The following is a 17,250-nucleotide window of genomic DNA, read 5'->3' on the forward strand; positions in this document are numbered from 1 at the left end:
AAAGAAAGAACATAGGTCAACAAAGACTTTTTTTGGTAGGGAAAACTGGTTCATAATTTGGCAAAGATCAGCAGCGTTTTAGCAAAGACTGACAAAGATATATAGCTTTGGTACAGACTTCTAGAAAAATAGTACATACCAATAAAGACTTGGAGAAAGCTTGCAATATCTCAACATTGACTCACAAACATTGGTAAAGTCTTCTCAAAGTTTGAAGTAAAAGGCTAGTTAAACGAGCTGAAAATGTATTTAACATCCATTAGTTTCCACAAATACTGGCAAAGTCCTTAGCAGAGACCACTACAATCTTGGTATGGTACAAGAGACTATTAGGTCAGACTTGACATGATGATCCATCAGAGTGATCATTAGATCCATTAGAGTCTTGACAAATTTGTGGCATAATCCACCAGAGTCTTGACAAAACCTTGATTATCCTTATACCCAATCCATTATATATTTCATGTCCTAGCAAATACCTGGGATTATCAATCCAGATTTAATATAGATTGGTATAGTCAGTCCTGTAATGGACTGACTGTGTCTCTGCTGTGATCAAAAGTCTTAACATGATCTAGTTAGAAATTATAGGGTACAAGTCAGCTGAATCTTCTCAGAGACTGGCACAAGTTGGCAATGTTTGTAGTTGAATCTTGGAAGGCCCATCTAGTCAGTTTGGCCTGGCTTCTGATATTTGTTTGTCCTCCACCTGCTTATACTTTTGCTGTTATGACTGAATGCCATTTTTATAGACCTGTGGCAGCTCTATATTAAAATACATTTTTGTGAAAGCTCTCATATTCGTGACAATGTGCATCTTCATTATTTTTCGCGAATTTAGAAGTTTTTGCCAAGTTACATATAATAATTATGATACTTGCAAAATTAATTTTGCAGTTGTCTTTTAGAATTTTTTTATTTCAATTTTGCACCATAACTGCCAATTTTGCTGCAAAATTGCTGCATGAAGCTTAACTTAGGACACTGGTTAAATTGTACTTGAGGCTAATAAAATATAGATACTTGCCTAAGAAGAGCAAAGCCTCATCAAACCCCCCCCCCCCCCCACCCGGAACATATCTGACAAGAGCTTACCAGATATGTTACGTGGCCATGTTCATCTTCATGCACGAGCGTGGCCGTAGTGTGCCTGTGCGAGAGGTGAAGCCACTTGTACACTAGTAGCTCTGTGCGACTGTGCAGGTGGCTTTAGCTCACTGCACAGACAAAGCCATACTCGCACAGGCACACTACGGCCACGCTCATGCATGAAGAGGAGTGCAGGTGCAATCATACAGAGGATCCTGGGCAGCAGCAGTGGTCCCCAGGAGGACATGGGAAGCCTCTGGTGGATCCAGAAACTTCCCTCTTCTTAGGCAAGTTTTTTTTTTCTTCTTAATTTCACCTTGGTTTGATTTAATGTCACAATGAGCTTCTTATCTAGTTCTAATACATTGTTTATGCCCATCAGAAAAGTGATGCTTTGCTTGTTGTTCCATGTTTGTGAACTTTTCTGTTTTATATTATTAAACTCTAAAGCACCTGCATCCCCTGACTCATCTGTGAGAAGGGTGCTGAAAGAAAAGGTGATTGGTATTATACCTTCTGAATCACTGTTAACAGATATTATACACAGTGTTAATTAATCAGGGCCTGTATGCTCTAGCATATGTGAAAATGTGTAAATAAATTGCTGCATTTCTCTGACAATTCTGCTTAACTCCTCTTTATTTTTTCTCTCCATTTTTCTGTTGAATTGTTTCCCTTTTACCCATCTCTGTGTTTCTGCCCTTCATGTTCTGCCTCTCTCCCTCCCTCATCTTCTCTCTTGTACTTTCTTTCTCTCCTCCAACCACACATACAAGGATTTTTCAAAAGAAACGACTTCAGCAGGAAATTAAGCCCTTGTTAATCACACGTTTATATTTAGCGAGTAACAGAATTTCTGCACTTGTGCTTCTGCTCAGTTAAAGGGAAATGTGATATTATATAATGTCCCTAGGAATTTATCATTTAATGGACTTTTGTTACTATAACATAAATCAACACTGCTAAATAAACTCCAATCTAATTCCTTATTGTTTGCATGTACTGTATATACCCCCCCCCCCCTTACCAGCAGCCTGTACCTACTGTATATAGCTGCTGACTTATACACTATCAGCATCCCCATTCAGTGGCGTAGCTAAGGAGCTGTGGGCCCCTATGCAAGTTTTACAATGGGGCCCCCCAAGCACTCTATACATAACAATTGATATGGCGCACCAAAACTTGCCAATGGCAACCACAGTGTCAGAGGTGCAAGAAGGGGTTGTGGAACAGTGTGTTAATGATAACCATTCTTCAAAGTATCTATAGAAGTGATTATTATGAGCACAGGACCAATAGAGAGCTAATACTGTAGTTGAAAGAGGGCCCTTCGGGGCCCCTCTGGCCCAAGGGCCCCGATGCGGTCGCTACCTCTGCACCCCCTATTGCTACGCCCCTGTCCCCATTCTTTTTCCTGCTCCCGGCAAACCTTTTACTAATTTGCATCTCTGTGTTAAATAGCATTACTCACATGATCTGTTATTTGTTTATTACGTTTGATTAGTGATAGTAACACTCGCTGAGACATTGCAGAATGCACTCAGACATGATATGTAGAAACACATCACAGATATGTGAGTACAGTAATGGGATACAGTAGTGGGTGGGGTGGACTAGTTGTCATTGAAGGAAGCAAGCAGCGTGTCCAGCAGTGTGCTGGCAGAGGGACTGGAATGCCTGGAACACACAATGCAATTTCTCATCAGATTGACGATCAAAACAATGATTTCCGACAGGTCCAATCTGATTTCCGATCTCTTTTCTGATTGATTTTCCAATCACTTCTATACAAAATCGATCAGAAAATGACCGAAAATCAGATCGGACCTGATGGAAATTTGATGGGAAATTGCATTGTGTGTGCAAGCATAAGGAGGAAAGACAGATCCAGTAGAGAAGCACTACTTTGCAAAGGAGACAATAATTATAGGTAGTATAAACACACAGACACACACACACACACACACTCTGGTCCATATGATATGGAGGGCAGGTAGTGGCAACATAATAAATGCTAAACTTGAATTTATTTATTTTTTAATATATGCTCAGTTGAAATTTGATGCCAGCAACACCTTTCAAAAACTTGGGACAGGGGCAACAAAAACTGGGAAGGCTGTGTAATTCTAAAGGGAGAAAAATGTAACAAAGCAAGGGGTCGTGAAACAAGATATGGCCGAAAGGGCATCATTGTGATAGTTAGGTTGTAAGGTCTGAAGGTGGGCGATAGAGTCGTGTATCGCCTGCATATAAGTGGTATTGACATCCAAATGAATAATTAAGACCATGCATCTAGATGGTGAAAAGGATAAGTAGAGCTGTGGTATGAGATGGTAGGGATTAGGCTCCAAGGCACAAGCAGTAACGTGAGCTTTGGAGATCAGACAAGAGTCTTGTTGAAAGAGGCACAAAAACCTTGTTATGCTGGGTACACACTATGAGATTTTCTGGTCGATTTACTGTCAGATCGATTATTTCCAACATGTCCGATTTGCTTTCTGATCGGTTTCAGGTCACTTTAATAGGAAATCGATCGGAAAATGCTCGGAAATCGATCGGAAACCAAATCGGACATGTTGGAAATAATCGATCTGACAGTAAATCAGCCAGAAAGTCTCATAGTGAGAGGAATCTAGAATGAAGGGTATGGCCATTAGTTAAAGGGAACCTTAACTGCCGTGGAAAAATAAATTCACTTACCTGGGGGCTTTCCCAAGCCTCCTGCAGCCGTCCTGTGCCCGCGCCGGTCCTTCGGTGCCCTCCGGTCTCCCTCCGCCGCTAAGTTTCGTTTTCGGACGACTGCCAGTCGTCCTCGGGCCACTTCCGCATTCCTCGTCATAAACTGCAGTAAAGCGCGTCCGCATGACGCGTTTGCCGTCATGCACATGACACGTTTGGCGTCATGCGGACGCGCTTTACTGCAGTTTACGACGAGGAATGCGGAAGAGGCCCGAGGACGACTGGCAGTCGTCCGAAAATGAAACTTAGCGGCGGAGGGAGACCGGAGGGCACCGAAGGACCGGCGCGGGCACAGGACGGCTGCAGGAGGCTTGGGAAAGCCCCCAGGTAAGTGAAATTTATTTTTCCACGGCAGTTAAGGTTCCCTTTAAGGCTGTATGGTGAAGTCATTCTACCATACTGTGATTTCTGGAAAAAGCATGTGAATGACAAGATGTAATATATATTTTTTTTCTTCAAGTAAATTATTTTCTACGTACAGTATATATTCTAACAATCTTTGTAGCAGTCACTTTGACGTTCCACTTTGCCTTTCACTTACATGATGCTACCTACTGTAGATGTTTACAGCACAGTTATTTGTATTTCAATGTTTTAGATTTGGGAGGCATCTCATTTGGCAAAAGGAATCTAAACATGGAAGATCCTGTTCAAGCATCCAGAAGTACAGATGCAGAGCAGCAAACTGAAGAAGACGATCAAGAAATTGTGAGTCAACTTGGTGAAAACATGATTTCCAGTGAACATGCAACAGAGGAGAATGTTCATAGTGCAGGGGTACAAACCATAGACCAACAACCGGAAACTGACACTGAGAAAAATCCAGATATGTCAGAAGATCAGAATACAAGAGATGAAGTGGACAAGACAGAAGATAAACCACCAGATTTATCAGCTTCTGAGGAAAAACATGAACCAGAGGCCAAATCTGAAGATGCTGAAGAAGTTATAGATCCCAATGTTTCCACAACAGAAGAGGAAAGTAAAGATCAGGTTGCTCCAGAGATAAGTGCTGACCTACCAGGAACAGAGCAGGCTCCAGAGGCAATGCAAGAAGACAGTACAGAGGCATCAGACACTGTGAAGGATGCTGACACAGTAGTTTCACAAACGGAGGATAACCTGCAGCAACCATTTCCAGAGAATGATAAAAATGAAAAGAAAGTATCTTCAGATGTGTCCAGTTCAACAGCAACAGGTAATTTATTTGGAATGGTCTTCACTTGTTCACTATGTAGCTATGTACAGTAACTAAATTTTATTATCAATCAAAAATAATTTAAATAACTCTTAGAGTACCTGTGCGGGAAAAACAAATCCAAGTTATATACTTATCTCAGTAGAGGCAAAGCTCTGGATAATCCTTCTACATCCTCCTCTTCTGCAGCGATCCAGCACTGGAACCCTCTGAACATATTCGACAAGAGCTTGTCGCATATGTTCTCATGAGCAGTGGCTGCATAGTGTTTTGGTTAAAGGGAACCTTAACTGAGAGGGATATGGATGTTTCCTTTTAAACAATACCAGTTGCTTGTCAGTCCTGCAGATCTCTTTAGCTGCAGTAGTGGCTGAATCACACAGCTGAAACAAGCCCGCAGCTAATCCAGTCTGATTTCAGTCAGAGCACCTGATCTGCATGCTTGTTTGAGGGGCTGTGGCTAAAAGTATTAGAGACACAGGATCAACTGGAGAGTCAGGTAACTGGTATTATTTTAAAAGGAGAAATGCATATCCTTCTCAGTTTACGTTCCCTTTAAGGGCTCTGCCTCTGACACAGGAGACCTGGGTTCACATCTTGGCTCTTCCTGTTTGTATGCTGCACCTAGTAAGGCGTTTCTTGAGCAAGTCTCCCTAACACCATTACTGCCTATTGAGTGCGCTCTTGTGGCTGCCTCGCAAGTGCTTTGAGTCTGACCAGATAAAAGAGCTATACAAATACTGGAATTAATTAATTAATGTTGAGTACATATGCTGGGATTTATATGCAGTCACATTTAAATGTGTTTTATGCAGCTCAGCAAAGCCAGTGTAAATAAGAAGCAAGCAGGCTTAAGCAGGCATGAGACAATGCACTGAGCAGAAAGCAGACAGGCTAAAAAAAACAGGTTATTTGTGTGCATACTGCCACATAGATATTATACTGCCTCATCATCCTCTGTTGGTCTGCTTGCTCCGTGCCCTGCTCAAACCAATTCAGGTCATTGGACTTGCTCTGCTTGCTCATCCACTCAGCACCTACTGCCTGTTCTTGCTGATCCACTCAGCACCTAGCACCTTCTCTATCTGCTGACTTACTCAGCACTTAATCTTCTCTGCCTGTTCATCTATTCAGGACCTTGGCACATATGCAATTCATTTTTTCACCAAAGTTATCTCCTATGAGATAATTTTCATATTTTCTTTAAAGAGAATCTGTATTGTTAAAATCACACAAAAGTAAACATACCAGTGCGTTAGGGGACATCTCCTATTACCCTCTGTCACAATTTCGCCGCTCCTCGCCGCATTAAAAGTGGTTAAAAACAGTTTTAAAAAGTTTGTTTGTAAACAAACAAAATGGCCACCAAAACAGGAAGTAGGTTGATGTACAGTATGTCCACACATAGAAAATACATCCATACACAAGCAGGCTGTATACACCCTTCCTTTTGAATCTCAAGAGACCATTTGCGTGTTTCTTTCCCCCTGCAATTCTCATGCACTGAAGTTTCAGGCTGCTCTTTTCTTCCTGCAAACAGCTTTGCCCTTGTTTGTAATTCCTCAGTATGTGAAAGCCCAGCCAGTTTAAAGGACGATTTATCCAGCTTGTAAAAGATAAGAGAGAAGAGAGAAGCTGCTCTAATCTAAATAACACACAGGCAGTGTGCAGAGAGGGGCCTGGAAGGGGGAGTTCATAGCAGAACCACAACACTGAAGAACTTGGCAGCCTTCCAGACACAGGCCGACAAGTCTGACAGGGGAAAGATACATTGATTTATTACAGAGACAGTGATAGTATAAAGTGCTGCAGTAAGCCAGAACACATTAGAATAGCTTTTGGAACTTGTAGGATGATAAAAAACAGGATGCAATTTTTGTTACGGAGTCTCTTTAAGCTTAAGTTTCAGCATTTTACAATTGAAAAAGTACTCAAAAGTTGGCAAAAAGGTACCAACAAATGTATTTTGCATATTTTCTTGCTTGTTGGGGGCTCAAACGGCATATGCATATGGGCCCTAGTGTCTTCTCTGTCTAATGATCTTCTCAACACCTAGCCTCTTTTTTTTCCTGCTGATCTACTCCCCACTTGGCACCTTCTTTGTGTACTCATCTGCTGAGAACCTAGTGTGTTTTTTGCCTGCTCATCTACTCAACACCTAGCTCTTTCACATGTAAACTACCTGGTAACTCTTATCTGCAACAACCAAGTATTTAACTCAAAGAAACATCCCTCTCAACCTGAGGGAGGTACAGACTAACCTGCAAGCTCATGGTGAACCAGAACTCGTTGGAGTGTGTGAGGGGCTACAATGGTCCTAAAAGCCCCCTTACTAAAATACTAAGAAAAACAAAAGTTTGCTTTCTTAAAACAGAAAGAATTTGCAATAATTCAGGTTGGATTGAGCTTGAGATGTCTCCCAATGCATCACTGCTGAATATATGCAAATTAACCATTGTTACCCTTAGAAACTAAACACACCTCCAGAACCGCTGGAATGCAATGATGTGTCAGCTTGTTAATTTGTACAGAGCCATAATAATCCAACATGCATACAGACTGTTTCGGATTGTTTGATCCTCATCAGTGCATGGCATGGATTAATTTGCCTCTATGGAGTAGGGCTTGTAACACCGAGAGGTACAGACTAACCAGCAAGCTCATGGTGAACCAGAACTCATGCTTAACCATTTCACAACTGAGGGGTTTTACCCCTGAAACACCAGCGCTATTTTTACCTTTCAGCGCTGCCTCCATTGTAGTATTTATGTACTATGATTGGTTATTGGGGACTGGAGAGTCTCCATAACCAATTATTGTACTGCAGAGCCGGGGTGTGTGTGTGTGCGCGCGCGGGTCGTTTGTTTACATTACATTGTTTTGAATGAAGACGGCTTTTGTTTAAAGCCGTCTTCATTCTACTCGCAATCGGCGAGGCTAATTGGATTTAGGAACGCTCGTTCCTAACATCCAATTAGTCACCTGCTGTGCGGGCTGGCTGGAGTGTGCGCGAGAGTTCCCCGCCCACTCCCAGCAAGTAAATAAACAAGTGCGCCTTTCTCCGTCCCTGGGGGTGAAGCGGTGCGCAGAGGGACGGAGAAATTTAGCACTGGGGGGGTGAAGTGGTTAAATATTAAGTAATCGGGCTCTCATTCTATATAAGATACAGTATAGTGTGTCAAATAAAGGAAATGCTAAGAAGTATTCTGTATATAACTTTGTTTCTCAGTATATGTATGCTATATGTTGTGACTCTTTTGTTGTATTTTTAGTTAAGGTAATGCTGGTTCCTGATGGTCAAGTAGTTACTATTGCATTTTCCATTGGAAAGTCAGTGGGAGACCTTAAAAATTACTTTGCATCCCAGATGAAAATACCAGAAACAGTCCTACAAATTATGTTTGAAGGTATGTAAAAGCTATCTGAATTCAATTTTGTACATTGACTGTTATCAGTTTCAATAACATTTTTATGAAACATGTACTGAAGATGGTGACATTCTCCATCCTTATAGTCACTCATGTAATAACAGCAGAATACAAAACCTCAATATATTTTCTATGATTATAGTTACTCGTGTAATAACAGCAGAATACAAAACCTCAATATATTTTCTATGATTATAGTCACTCATGTAATAACAGCAGAATACAAAACCTCAATATATTTTCTATGATTATAGTTACTCATGTAATAACAGCAGAATACAAAACCTCAATATATTTTCTATGATTATAGTCACTCAAGTAATAACAGCAGAATACAAAACCTCAATATATTTTCTATGATAGAATGATTAAAATTGACACTTTGTTATGAGCCATGTGATATTCCCTCAGAAGCCAGCAAGGCTTCTGAGAGGTACAGGGATCCTTACCTTCACACAGTCCCTCCTTCCTGGCAAAACTTCAGACACCTATAATTCCATTGGTTACTGCATTGGGGTACTGGAAATCTTGACAGACGGAAGAGACCAAGTAAAGCGTCACCCCTGCCCTAATCGGCAGTCCTGGTGACCTGGCTTGTGTGTAGTAGAAAGTAGACGTTATGGAGAAGCATGTGATAGTATGCAGGCAACGCTATATAGAGTTCTGCTATGGGGATGTGTAGGGACTGGATGGAAGGATGTTGAATTTGATTGTTATGATCAGACAGTGGGAGGGAAGAGTTGAAGAGTTTGGATAAGGAACAGCACCTAGTGGCGAGTTTAGAATGCTACATTAAATTGTTTACATTCCATAGCACCTTAGCATTTTTTTAACATGTGTATTATCATTTTGCTTGTTACTTTAGGGCGAATGGTAGAAGATTATGAGACCTTTATGGATCTTGGCATAACGCCTCATGGAACAATCCAGCTGGATATGCATTCACTAGATCCTGAAAACTATCCAATAAAAACTATGAAGTTTCAGCATGAATATAGCATGCCAGATGTTATAACTGTCCGTGTACAAACAGGTCTGAAAACATTTAAACCATTCCCGCTGAAATTCCCATGGTTTATTCATACATTTTGCTTCTGTGATTTCTGAATTAAGGGGTAAACATGCTTTTAATGTTTGATTGTGGCCAGTGACAACACAGAATGGGAGGACATTAAACTTACCAGTTAAGTCTCAAGCAGTAGTAAAACTCTGGCATATGTCCCTCGCTCTATTTAAAACAACAACTTAAAAAAAAGCATTTAGGCTGAAGTTGCAGTAGTAGCAAGGTCTGTATAAAAATGTCAAGTTAAGCTTGAGTCTATCTCTTGCTACCTGGGTTGCTTTATTTCGGTCACTGAGACTGTCGGATGAAGTAACTAATACACAGAAAGCCAAAGACCCGAAGTCTAGTGTGTGTGTGTGTGTGTGTGTGTGTGTGTGTGTGTGTGTGTTGCATAGATGTTCTATTGAGTTTAGTTTACATATGTGTTTTTAAAAGCCTTGTATGTAATCATAGGGGGATTGGGAATGACGAATGCCTGCTGCTTGTAACCAAAAATGTATTGAAACTTGGAATTGTTTTTTAAAACTTTAACTCTCTTAGGGGACAGCACTTACCAGGATATAGCAGTAGAAATTGAAAGGCTAAACTACCATAAACCATATCTGGGTGGATATCGACATAAAGTGACAGGTGTGGTGTACTATCATGCGGGAACACAGACTTTACCCAAAAAAAGGCCAGACAAAGGAGTTGAAGTGTTCTGTAGAGACACCCAGGTAAGATTTGGTCATGTTGAAATTTGTTTCGTTCATTGTCTGAAATGTGGTATTCGTTTGTTGGTTAGTGCACTGTGTATGGGACTACTATCGCTAATGAGATTTACACTCACTTTAGGGAGGATACCGCTGGCCTCAGAACGTTTATGTAGCCGTGAATTGTGGAGAAATACGCTCACTCTAGTACTGGTTGCCAGTAGTTATATTACAGTGAGCATTGCATAATAGTTTGTGTAGGTTTGTATTAGGTTACTTTGGACATTTTGGAAAAGGCCATGCTCTGAATGTATGATGGTAGTATAATTATATTGTAAACTTGGGGATTTTTAATAACCTAGGTTGGCACTTGAATAGATCAAAGACTTTTTAATATTACATGACTGGTTACGTTTTGGGGAAACACAGCTGTGGTACATGTGGCTTAAAATTTCTGAGCATTTGAATCACAAATTGTTATGATACTAACATATGGGTAAGCAGGATGTATAGGAAGATGGATAACAGATGGCAAGGACTTTTAAAACACAGTCACTCTAGCTCACCCGCCTCAACAGTAAGTATACCCTGAAAGCAAATATAGAAAAATCTGGTTATCCTCACCAAAAAATCATGTAGTCTTCTGAAGGTGGGATGCTTCATTACTGCAGTGGGCTGACTTCCTACAGTGCCTTATGGGTGGGAAGATGATGCATACTGGCACTCATTTACCATCATTGCACCTACCTGCCTCTTCATTGTTCATAAAGGGTGGGGTGTATGCCTATGGCTTTACCTGCCTTACCTGCCACTATGCCTCCTGAAATGTGACACAAGAATTTTGAGAGGCAGCATGGTCCACCGACTAATCTCTTTTACTTCAGCTTTGAGCAATGCAGGCAGACATGTTCTGGGTTAAGCAGGCAAAGTCAAGGTAGCTAGTATTCCAGCAAGTAAAGGCTGCAGCTTGGCATTGCATTAGGAGGCTCTCTGTGAGGAAAGTATGAGGGGTTATGAGTAATAGATTTTTCTTCACCTGTTGGGGGAGTGGGGTGACACCAGACTCCCTGCATCCCTACACACAAGTACAAGCACACTTAAACTCTCAAATGTTATTGATTGTACCAGCTGGTGGAATGCAATATGCTGCATGGGGTAGGAGTGCGAGTGCCATCGCCCTGTATACGACGTGCACTATCCATGTGTGTACACACCAACTATCACGCCACACACACCATCCAATCAGCGCTGCGGCCAATCACAGCAGGTAAGGCGGGGCTTGTCTGGTCTGGACAGACACACATATATACAGCGGAAGGCTTGGAAATGATTATAGATATTGAAATTTCCGATCATCATGGTGGTGGAGACACAAGCCTGTAGATATAAGATCACAAAATTCAGTTTCTTAAAGGGAACCTAAACTGAGAGGGATATGGATGTTTCCTTTTAAACAATACCAGTTGCCTGGCAGTCCTGTTGATCTTTGGCTGCAGTAGTGACTAAATCACAGACCGGAAACAAGCATACAGCTAATCCAGTCTGACTTCAGTCGGAGCACCTGATCTGCATGCTTGTTGAGGGGCTGTGGCTAAAAGTATTAGAGACACAGGATCAGCAGGAGAGTCAGGCAACCGATATTTTTTTAAAAAGGAAAAATCCATATCCTTCTCAGTTTAGGTTCCCTTTAAAGAGACACTGAAGCGAAAAAAATATATATGATATAATGAATTGGTTGTGTACTATGAATAATTACTAGAAGATTAGCAGCAAAGAAAATATTCTCATATTTTTCTTTTCAGGTATATAGTGTTTTTTCTAACATTGCATCACTCTATAATATGTCCAGATTACACAACACTCAGCATTCAAAATGAGTCTTTCAGAGCAGTCTGTGAAGTAATAAACTCTCCTCTGCTAGAGGAAAAGTAAACAGTTTAATTACAGTTGAGATAATAAAAGTCAGATAACAGCCCTCTCCACGACCAAGTTGGTCGGAGAGCTTAATAGCTTTTTTGCATAGAGATAACTGGAGTTTCTCAACTCTTCCTGCACTGGAAACAATTAGACTGATGTATCTGATCTTAATGTTTTTTTTCTTAGCTGTAGTACACATACAAATCATAATATCATCATTTTTTTTTCGCTTCAGTGTCTCTTTAAGCATCTTTTTTATATAGTAATGTAGAAGCAAGCACTTGTATTACAGTGTACTAGGATGGAGAAGTAAGCCATTTGAGAGCTGACTGAGAAGTAGATTAGTTTAGCTCATATCAAAATGTGTTGTTAATGCTTATTAGTATCCCATTTACAGAGTTCTGTCAGCAGCAGTGGTTGAAGTAAGGGAACAATGACCAGGCACCATTTTTAGATCCATGCTGCAGTGCCAGGTTTTAATCTCAAGCAAATCCATTTTATTCTGCTGGCATCTATTTTTTATTCCCATATTAGATTGCAGTATATTTGTATACTTATTTAACTATGTGCTGAAAAGTTACAGTACAAGTATGCTTAGCAGATAGCTGATGTGTGACATTATATTTTATATTCAGTGACAATATCTCAGTAGTGTGAGATCTCACATTGCAGAACATGCTATCTCACTGGGCTGGATCCCACTGATAGTTTCAAGACAGTGTTGACATAGTTACTGCAGTTTAGTCAGTTATAAGGGTATAGTAAAGGGTTCCCAGGCTTATATTAAGTGATAGTAGGGAGAGAACTGGGACTCTTATGGTTAGGTTATATGTTAAAACACACTTGACCTGAGGCAAAGCTACCTAAGCTAATCACAGAGACATGTTCATGTTGGGTCCACTAACCGCTGTGTGTTGTCCGTTCCTTTCCTTATTCCGACTGACCCCTGCAATCACTACTTGAAAAATGTGACTTTTGGCTAAAGTGTAACTTTCAGGCAGGAAGAGGCAGGCTTGCTGTGATGTTCCCTCCCATCATCCTCCAATTTCCTTCTCTAGGGAATGAATGAGGCAAAAGAGAGGAGGGAATGAGTGGGTTATAGGAGAAAATACTGCAGAAAGTCTGCCTCTTCCTGTCTAAAAATTTGACTTCAGACAAAACGAGGAGAAGAAAGGACAATTCACAGATGTATGCGGATCCAGCATAAATATATATACTTCTGTGCTTACCTTACGTTGCTTTACCTCAGGTCAGGTGTGCTTTATGTGTCTTGTTAAGGAGTAAAAATAAAACTGCAAAAAAAACCTGAAGGTTTTGTCTAGTCCATGTTAGAAGTCCACCTTAAACCTTTTATCTATTTATTTATTTATTTATTTTTAATTTTTTTTTTTACAAAAATGTTCCCCATCTGTACAGGGCTGGCACTAGTATAGAGGCAAAGGGGGCAATCACCCCAGATCCTGTAAGGGCACCCCAAGTTGTCTCTTCTCCCAACGTAACTGTGCTCCCTGAGGCCCCTGTAGAGCCTTCAGCAGAGTAGCATCTCCCCTGTCCTGGTGGGGCACACCTTTTGTCAGTCTGTGGCTGCAGCATGATATTACTTAATAACATGCGCTAGGTTACAAAGGAGAGGTGCCCCTGAGAGGATGAAGCTGGGGAGCACAGAGTTATGGACTGATAGAGGAATCCTCCCTCCACAACTGATGAGGCGCTACTCTGCCAAAGACTCTGCATCGGCCCTGGGTTGAACAGTTAAAGGGAACCTCCTCAACCCACGGCAACTGCGCATGACATGCTTGATGGCAGGAAGGCGAAGAAGAGTACGCGTTGTTGGAGACTCTCAGTCGGCTGAAAATGAAACTAGTCAGCGGCGGGGACCGGAGCTCACTCAAAGGAGTGACAAGGGCACAGGACGGCTGCAGGGGGCTTGGGGAAGCCCCTGGTAAGTGAAACGGTTTTTTTTGGGCCGTTGGTTAAGGTTCCCTTTAAGTGGGGGGTTGGGCAGCAGCCGGCTCAGGGGCCCTGGGGTAAATTTCGCTACAACAAAGAGCCCTTTCATGCAGCTTTCTGGTTTGGGGATATCGGTCTAGGAGAGGGGGGGAGCCCCCCTGAATTTATTTTGTCCGGGGGCCTCATTGTTGCTAAAACCGTCCCTGCATCTGTAACCTTGTACACATACGTATAGCCATATCTTTTGCAAGCATTTTCAATTACTAAGCTCTCCTTTATTTTCCAAACATTTATGCTGTAATGGTCTTAGCAACAGATTGATCAGTGTCAACGGTTTATATTCTATCTAAACAGCTTCAATCTAAGTCTTTTTATTTTCTTTTCTTTATTGTTTTGTTCAATATAGAACATTTTCTGTGCCATGTAATAGCCTGTTCATTTAGCACCATAGCAACATTTCACCCTATTCTAGCAAAGCCACTTACTGTTTCTTTATCTACAGACTGTATTTGTGAAGAACAAGATCCAGCAGTCTAGAAATACAATGTCTACACAAATGACAAAAACAGGTTGCTATGTATCAAATGAAACAGATAAACTGCTGCAGCCCCAAAAATATGTAACAGCAGATGATCATCATGCAAGAAGACTTAAAGCAGTAAGTTATATTGTGTGCGTGCGTGCGTGCGTCCTTGCGTGTGTCCTTGGGGAACAGATGGTCTCCTGATTTGTATTTGATGCTGTAGGATGTCTTCTGCTCCTTACCAGGGAGTATCACTTGCTGGACAGAGAATCATAGTTGGGTCATGCTTTTCTTGTCTGTATGTAAATAATACAGTATATTGCTGCTTTGGGGAAAGAGCCAGGTTCCATAAGGATAAATAAATAATCAGAGTCTGAATTCTTCTCTTGCATTGATATGTTAGTTTTACACCTTACTGACATTGCATTATAATGAATGGCCAAAAAAGAGAAATATTCTCCTTTTAGAGACTTTTAAGTACCAGGTTTAAAAATATCTGTTATATTCTTTAGTTGTAACACATATTTTGGTTTAAAATGTTTGTACTGATCTTATCATTTAACACATTTTTGCTTACTATGGGGCAGCTGGCACCTACCGTATTTTTTTTTACTACTATCAATATTGTTTATAAAAAGCTGGTGTAATTATAAACACAAAAATATTATGCAGTGCTGTCTGTTACATAAAGAAGTGTTGTACATTTTAAATGCACATACATAACATTTAAAAATGACACAAGAAAACAGACTGCTCCCCGATCTAGCTTATGCTTTAAGACATAGTGACAGAAAAGGAGATGGGTAGGTGATTTGGAAGAGGTAGGTCTTGAAGATTTGTTTGAATGCGAATAGGTAGGAGTTGGCCTAAAGTCTTGTGAAAGATGTATTAGTAGTTCATTGGATAACTGTGTAGAATAGTTACTGGCATGTTTTTCTATGAGATCAGAACTATATTGGGGGACAGGATGGATTTAAAGGCAGAGTATAGTAGCTTGAAATTTTATCTAAGGTGAATTGTAGAAATATGTAGAGATGCCCATTAGATAAGCTGTTCTTAGATGACTAAATACATGAACTGCAGCCTTCATGATGGATTATATAGGCAAGAGAATTGTTAGTGGAAAACCAACTTTGAAGATATTACAATAGTTGAGATGAGAGCTTATGAGAGTGTGAACTAGTTACAGTCATATATGTCTATAGAATAAATGAAAGATTTAGAGCTGATATGTAACAATCTGTTCCACTTAGGTGATAGTAATACAGACTTACTTCCGACGATTTCATGCTAAAAAAGTGGTGGAACAACTGAGGGAGGAAAAAAGGCTGAGACAGGAGTGGGAAGAAGGGGAGGAGTTGAGAAAGAAAACCGAGAAACAAGAAAGGTTAAGAAAAGAATATGAGCATCGGATGAATCCAAAGACTAAGGAAGATTTTGAGCTGCTCTACCATGCTCTTGAGTGTAGGTATATTATTTATTTTGCGTATATTTTGACGTGTAAATTATCTGTATATATTGTACAGCTTTGACAGTAAACATCATGCATGCTCGCTGTGAACTTTAGAGCTACAAAAACTAGGCTCACAGGTGCAAGAAACACTCAAAAGAATTGAAAAAAAAATCGGTATCCTGAATATTTTTTATGTCCTACTGTGAGTTGGTACAGTTTCTCTTTAGGTTAGGGTCCATCTTGTCTTTGGTACAGTTCAAACTTCAGATCATTTAAAAAATAAGTCCGATCTGCATTTCAAGAGTCAGTTTGCTCTAGTAAAGTGCTTCCGAGTAATAGTACCAGTAGTTCTGATGGTAGAGGAGAGCCTATCAACGCTGTTCTGCGTCATCTCTTCTGGCCTCCTACTTGGATGATGCAGACCCTCCTCATTCAATCAAACGTTTTCAAGGGAGTGTTGGCAGTTTATAATACCCAGGGGAAATGCCCTTAATGGCAGTATTCCTGGGTAAGCCCATATTTCTATAGGACACAGCTAAGCAGAGTTTTAACCAGCAGATTACTTATCAAATTGAAATTGAGTTGATAGACACCAAATATATGATGGATATTTTTTCTTGTAGTGCCTAATAAAACCATATAGGGGTGTATGGAGACCAGAGGCCTTCTGTATTTCTTTTCTTCCCAGTCTAGTTCCATACTGCAAGTGTAGTTTTCACTGGTGTTGTAAGAACATTAGAGTATTAAGGTTCACTGTATATATAGTGGGTTATCGAGTAGAGAGAGCCACCCACCAATGCCTCCAGAAGGGTAGCCAGATTTTGTATACTTACCTCCAGCCGCAATGTTTATGCTATGGCTATAACTATACAGTATAATTACAATGTACACACTATAGTTAATTTGCCAATGTAGTAAAACTGGTCTCTAACAAGTGTATCGCATATGCAACATGCAGCAATTACTGTGTAATTTCTGAGCATTGCAGGGCACATAGGGTAGTTGTAGGTTGTGGTTGTTTCCTTCTTAGGTGTGAGCAGGCAGTGAGCTCACCACTGCCAAATGTTCTTGTAAATGAGGTCTACATAAGGTTAGTATAGTATGTCTTTATCTTCATGGTCCATCAAAATAGACTTGCATACACCAAACAATAGGATTTATTTGTAAACATGCATCCAGTTTATTTGAAGGGCACAGG

General features: G+C 40.6%; 1 protein-coding gene across 3 annotated transcripts in view; it reads left to right on the top strand.

The window, feature by feature from the left end:
• Nucleotides 1–17,250, top strand: part of IQUB (IQ motif and ubiquitin domain containing) — a 67,092-nt gene that overhangs the window by 4,712 nt on the left and 45,130 nt on the right. For all 3 annotated transcript variants that reach the window (XM_068276379.1, XM_068276380.1, XM_068276378.1), the window contains exons 2-7: nt 4,427–5,026; nt 8,299–8,433; nt 9,320–9,487; nt 10,058–10,233; nt 14,579–14,734; nt 15,853–16,063. In XM_068276379.1, the coding sequence (XP_068132480.1) occupies nt 4,465–5,026; nt 8,299–8,433; nt 9,320–9,487; nt 10,058–10,233; nt 14,579–14,734; nt 15,853–16,063 (1,408 nt within the window). In that variant the 5' untranslated portion in view covers nt 4,427–4,464. The remainder of the gene's footprint in view (nt 1–4,426; nt 5,027–8,298; nt 8,434–9,319; nt 9,488–10,057; nt 10,234–14,578; nt 14,735–15,852; nt 16,064–17,250) is intronic.

The sequence above is a fragment of the Hyperolius riggenbachi genome, chromosome 3, assembly GCF_040937935.1.
Source record: "Hyperolius riggenbachi isolate aHypRig1 chromosome 3, aHypRig1.pri, whole genome shotgun sequence".
Classification (NCBI taxonomy): domain Eukaryota; kingdom Metazoa; phylum Chordata; class Amphibia; order Anura; family Hyperoliidae; genus Hyperolius; species Hyperolius riggenbachi.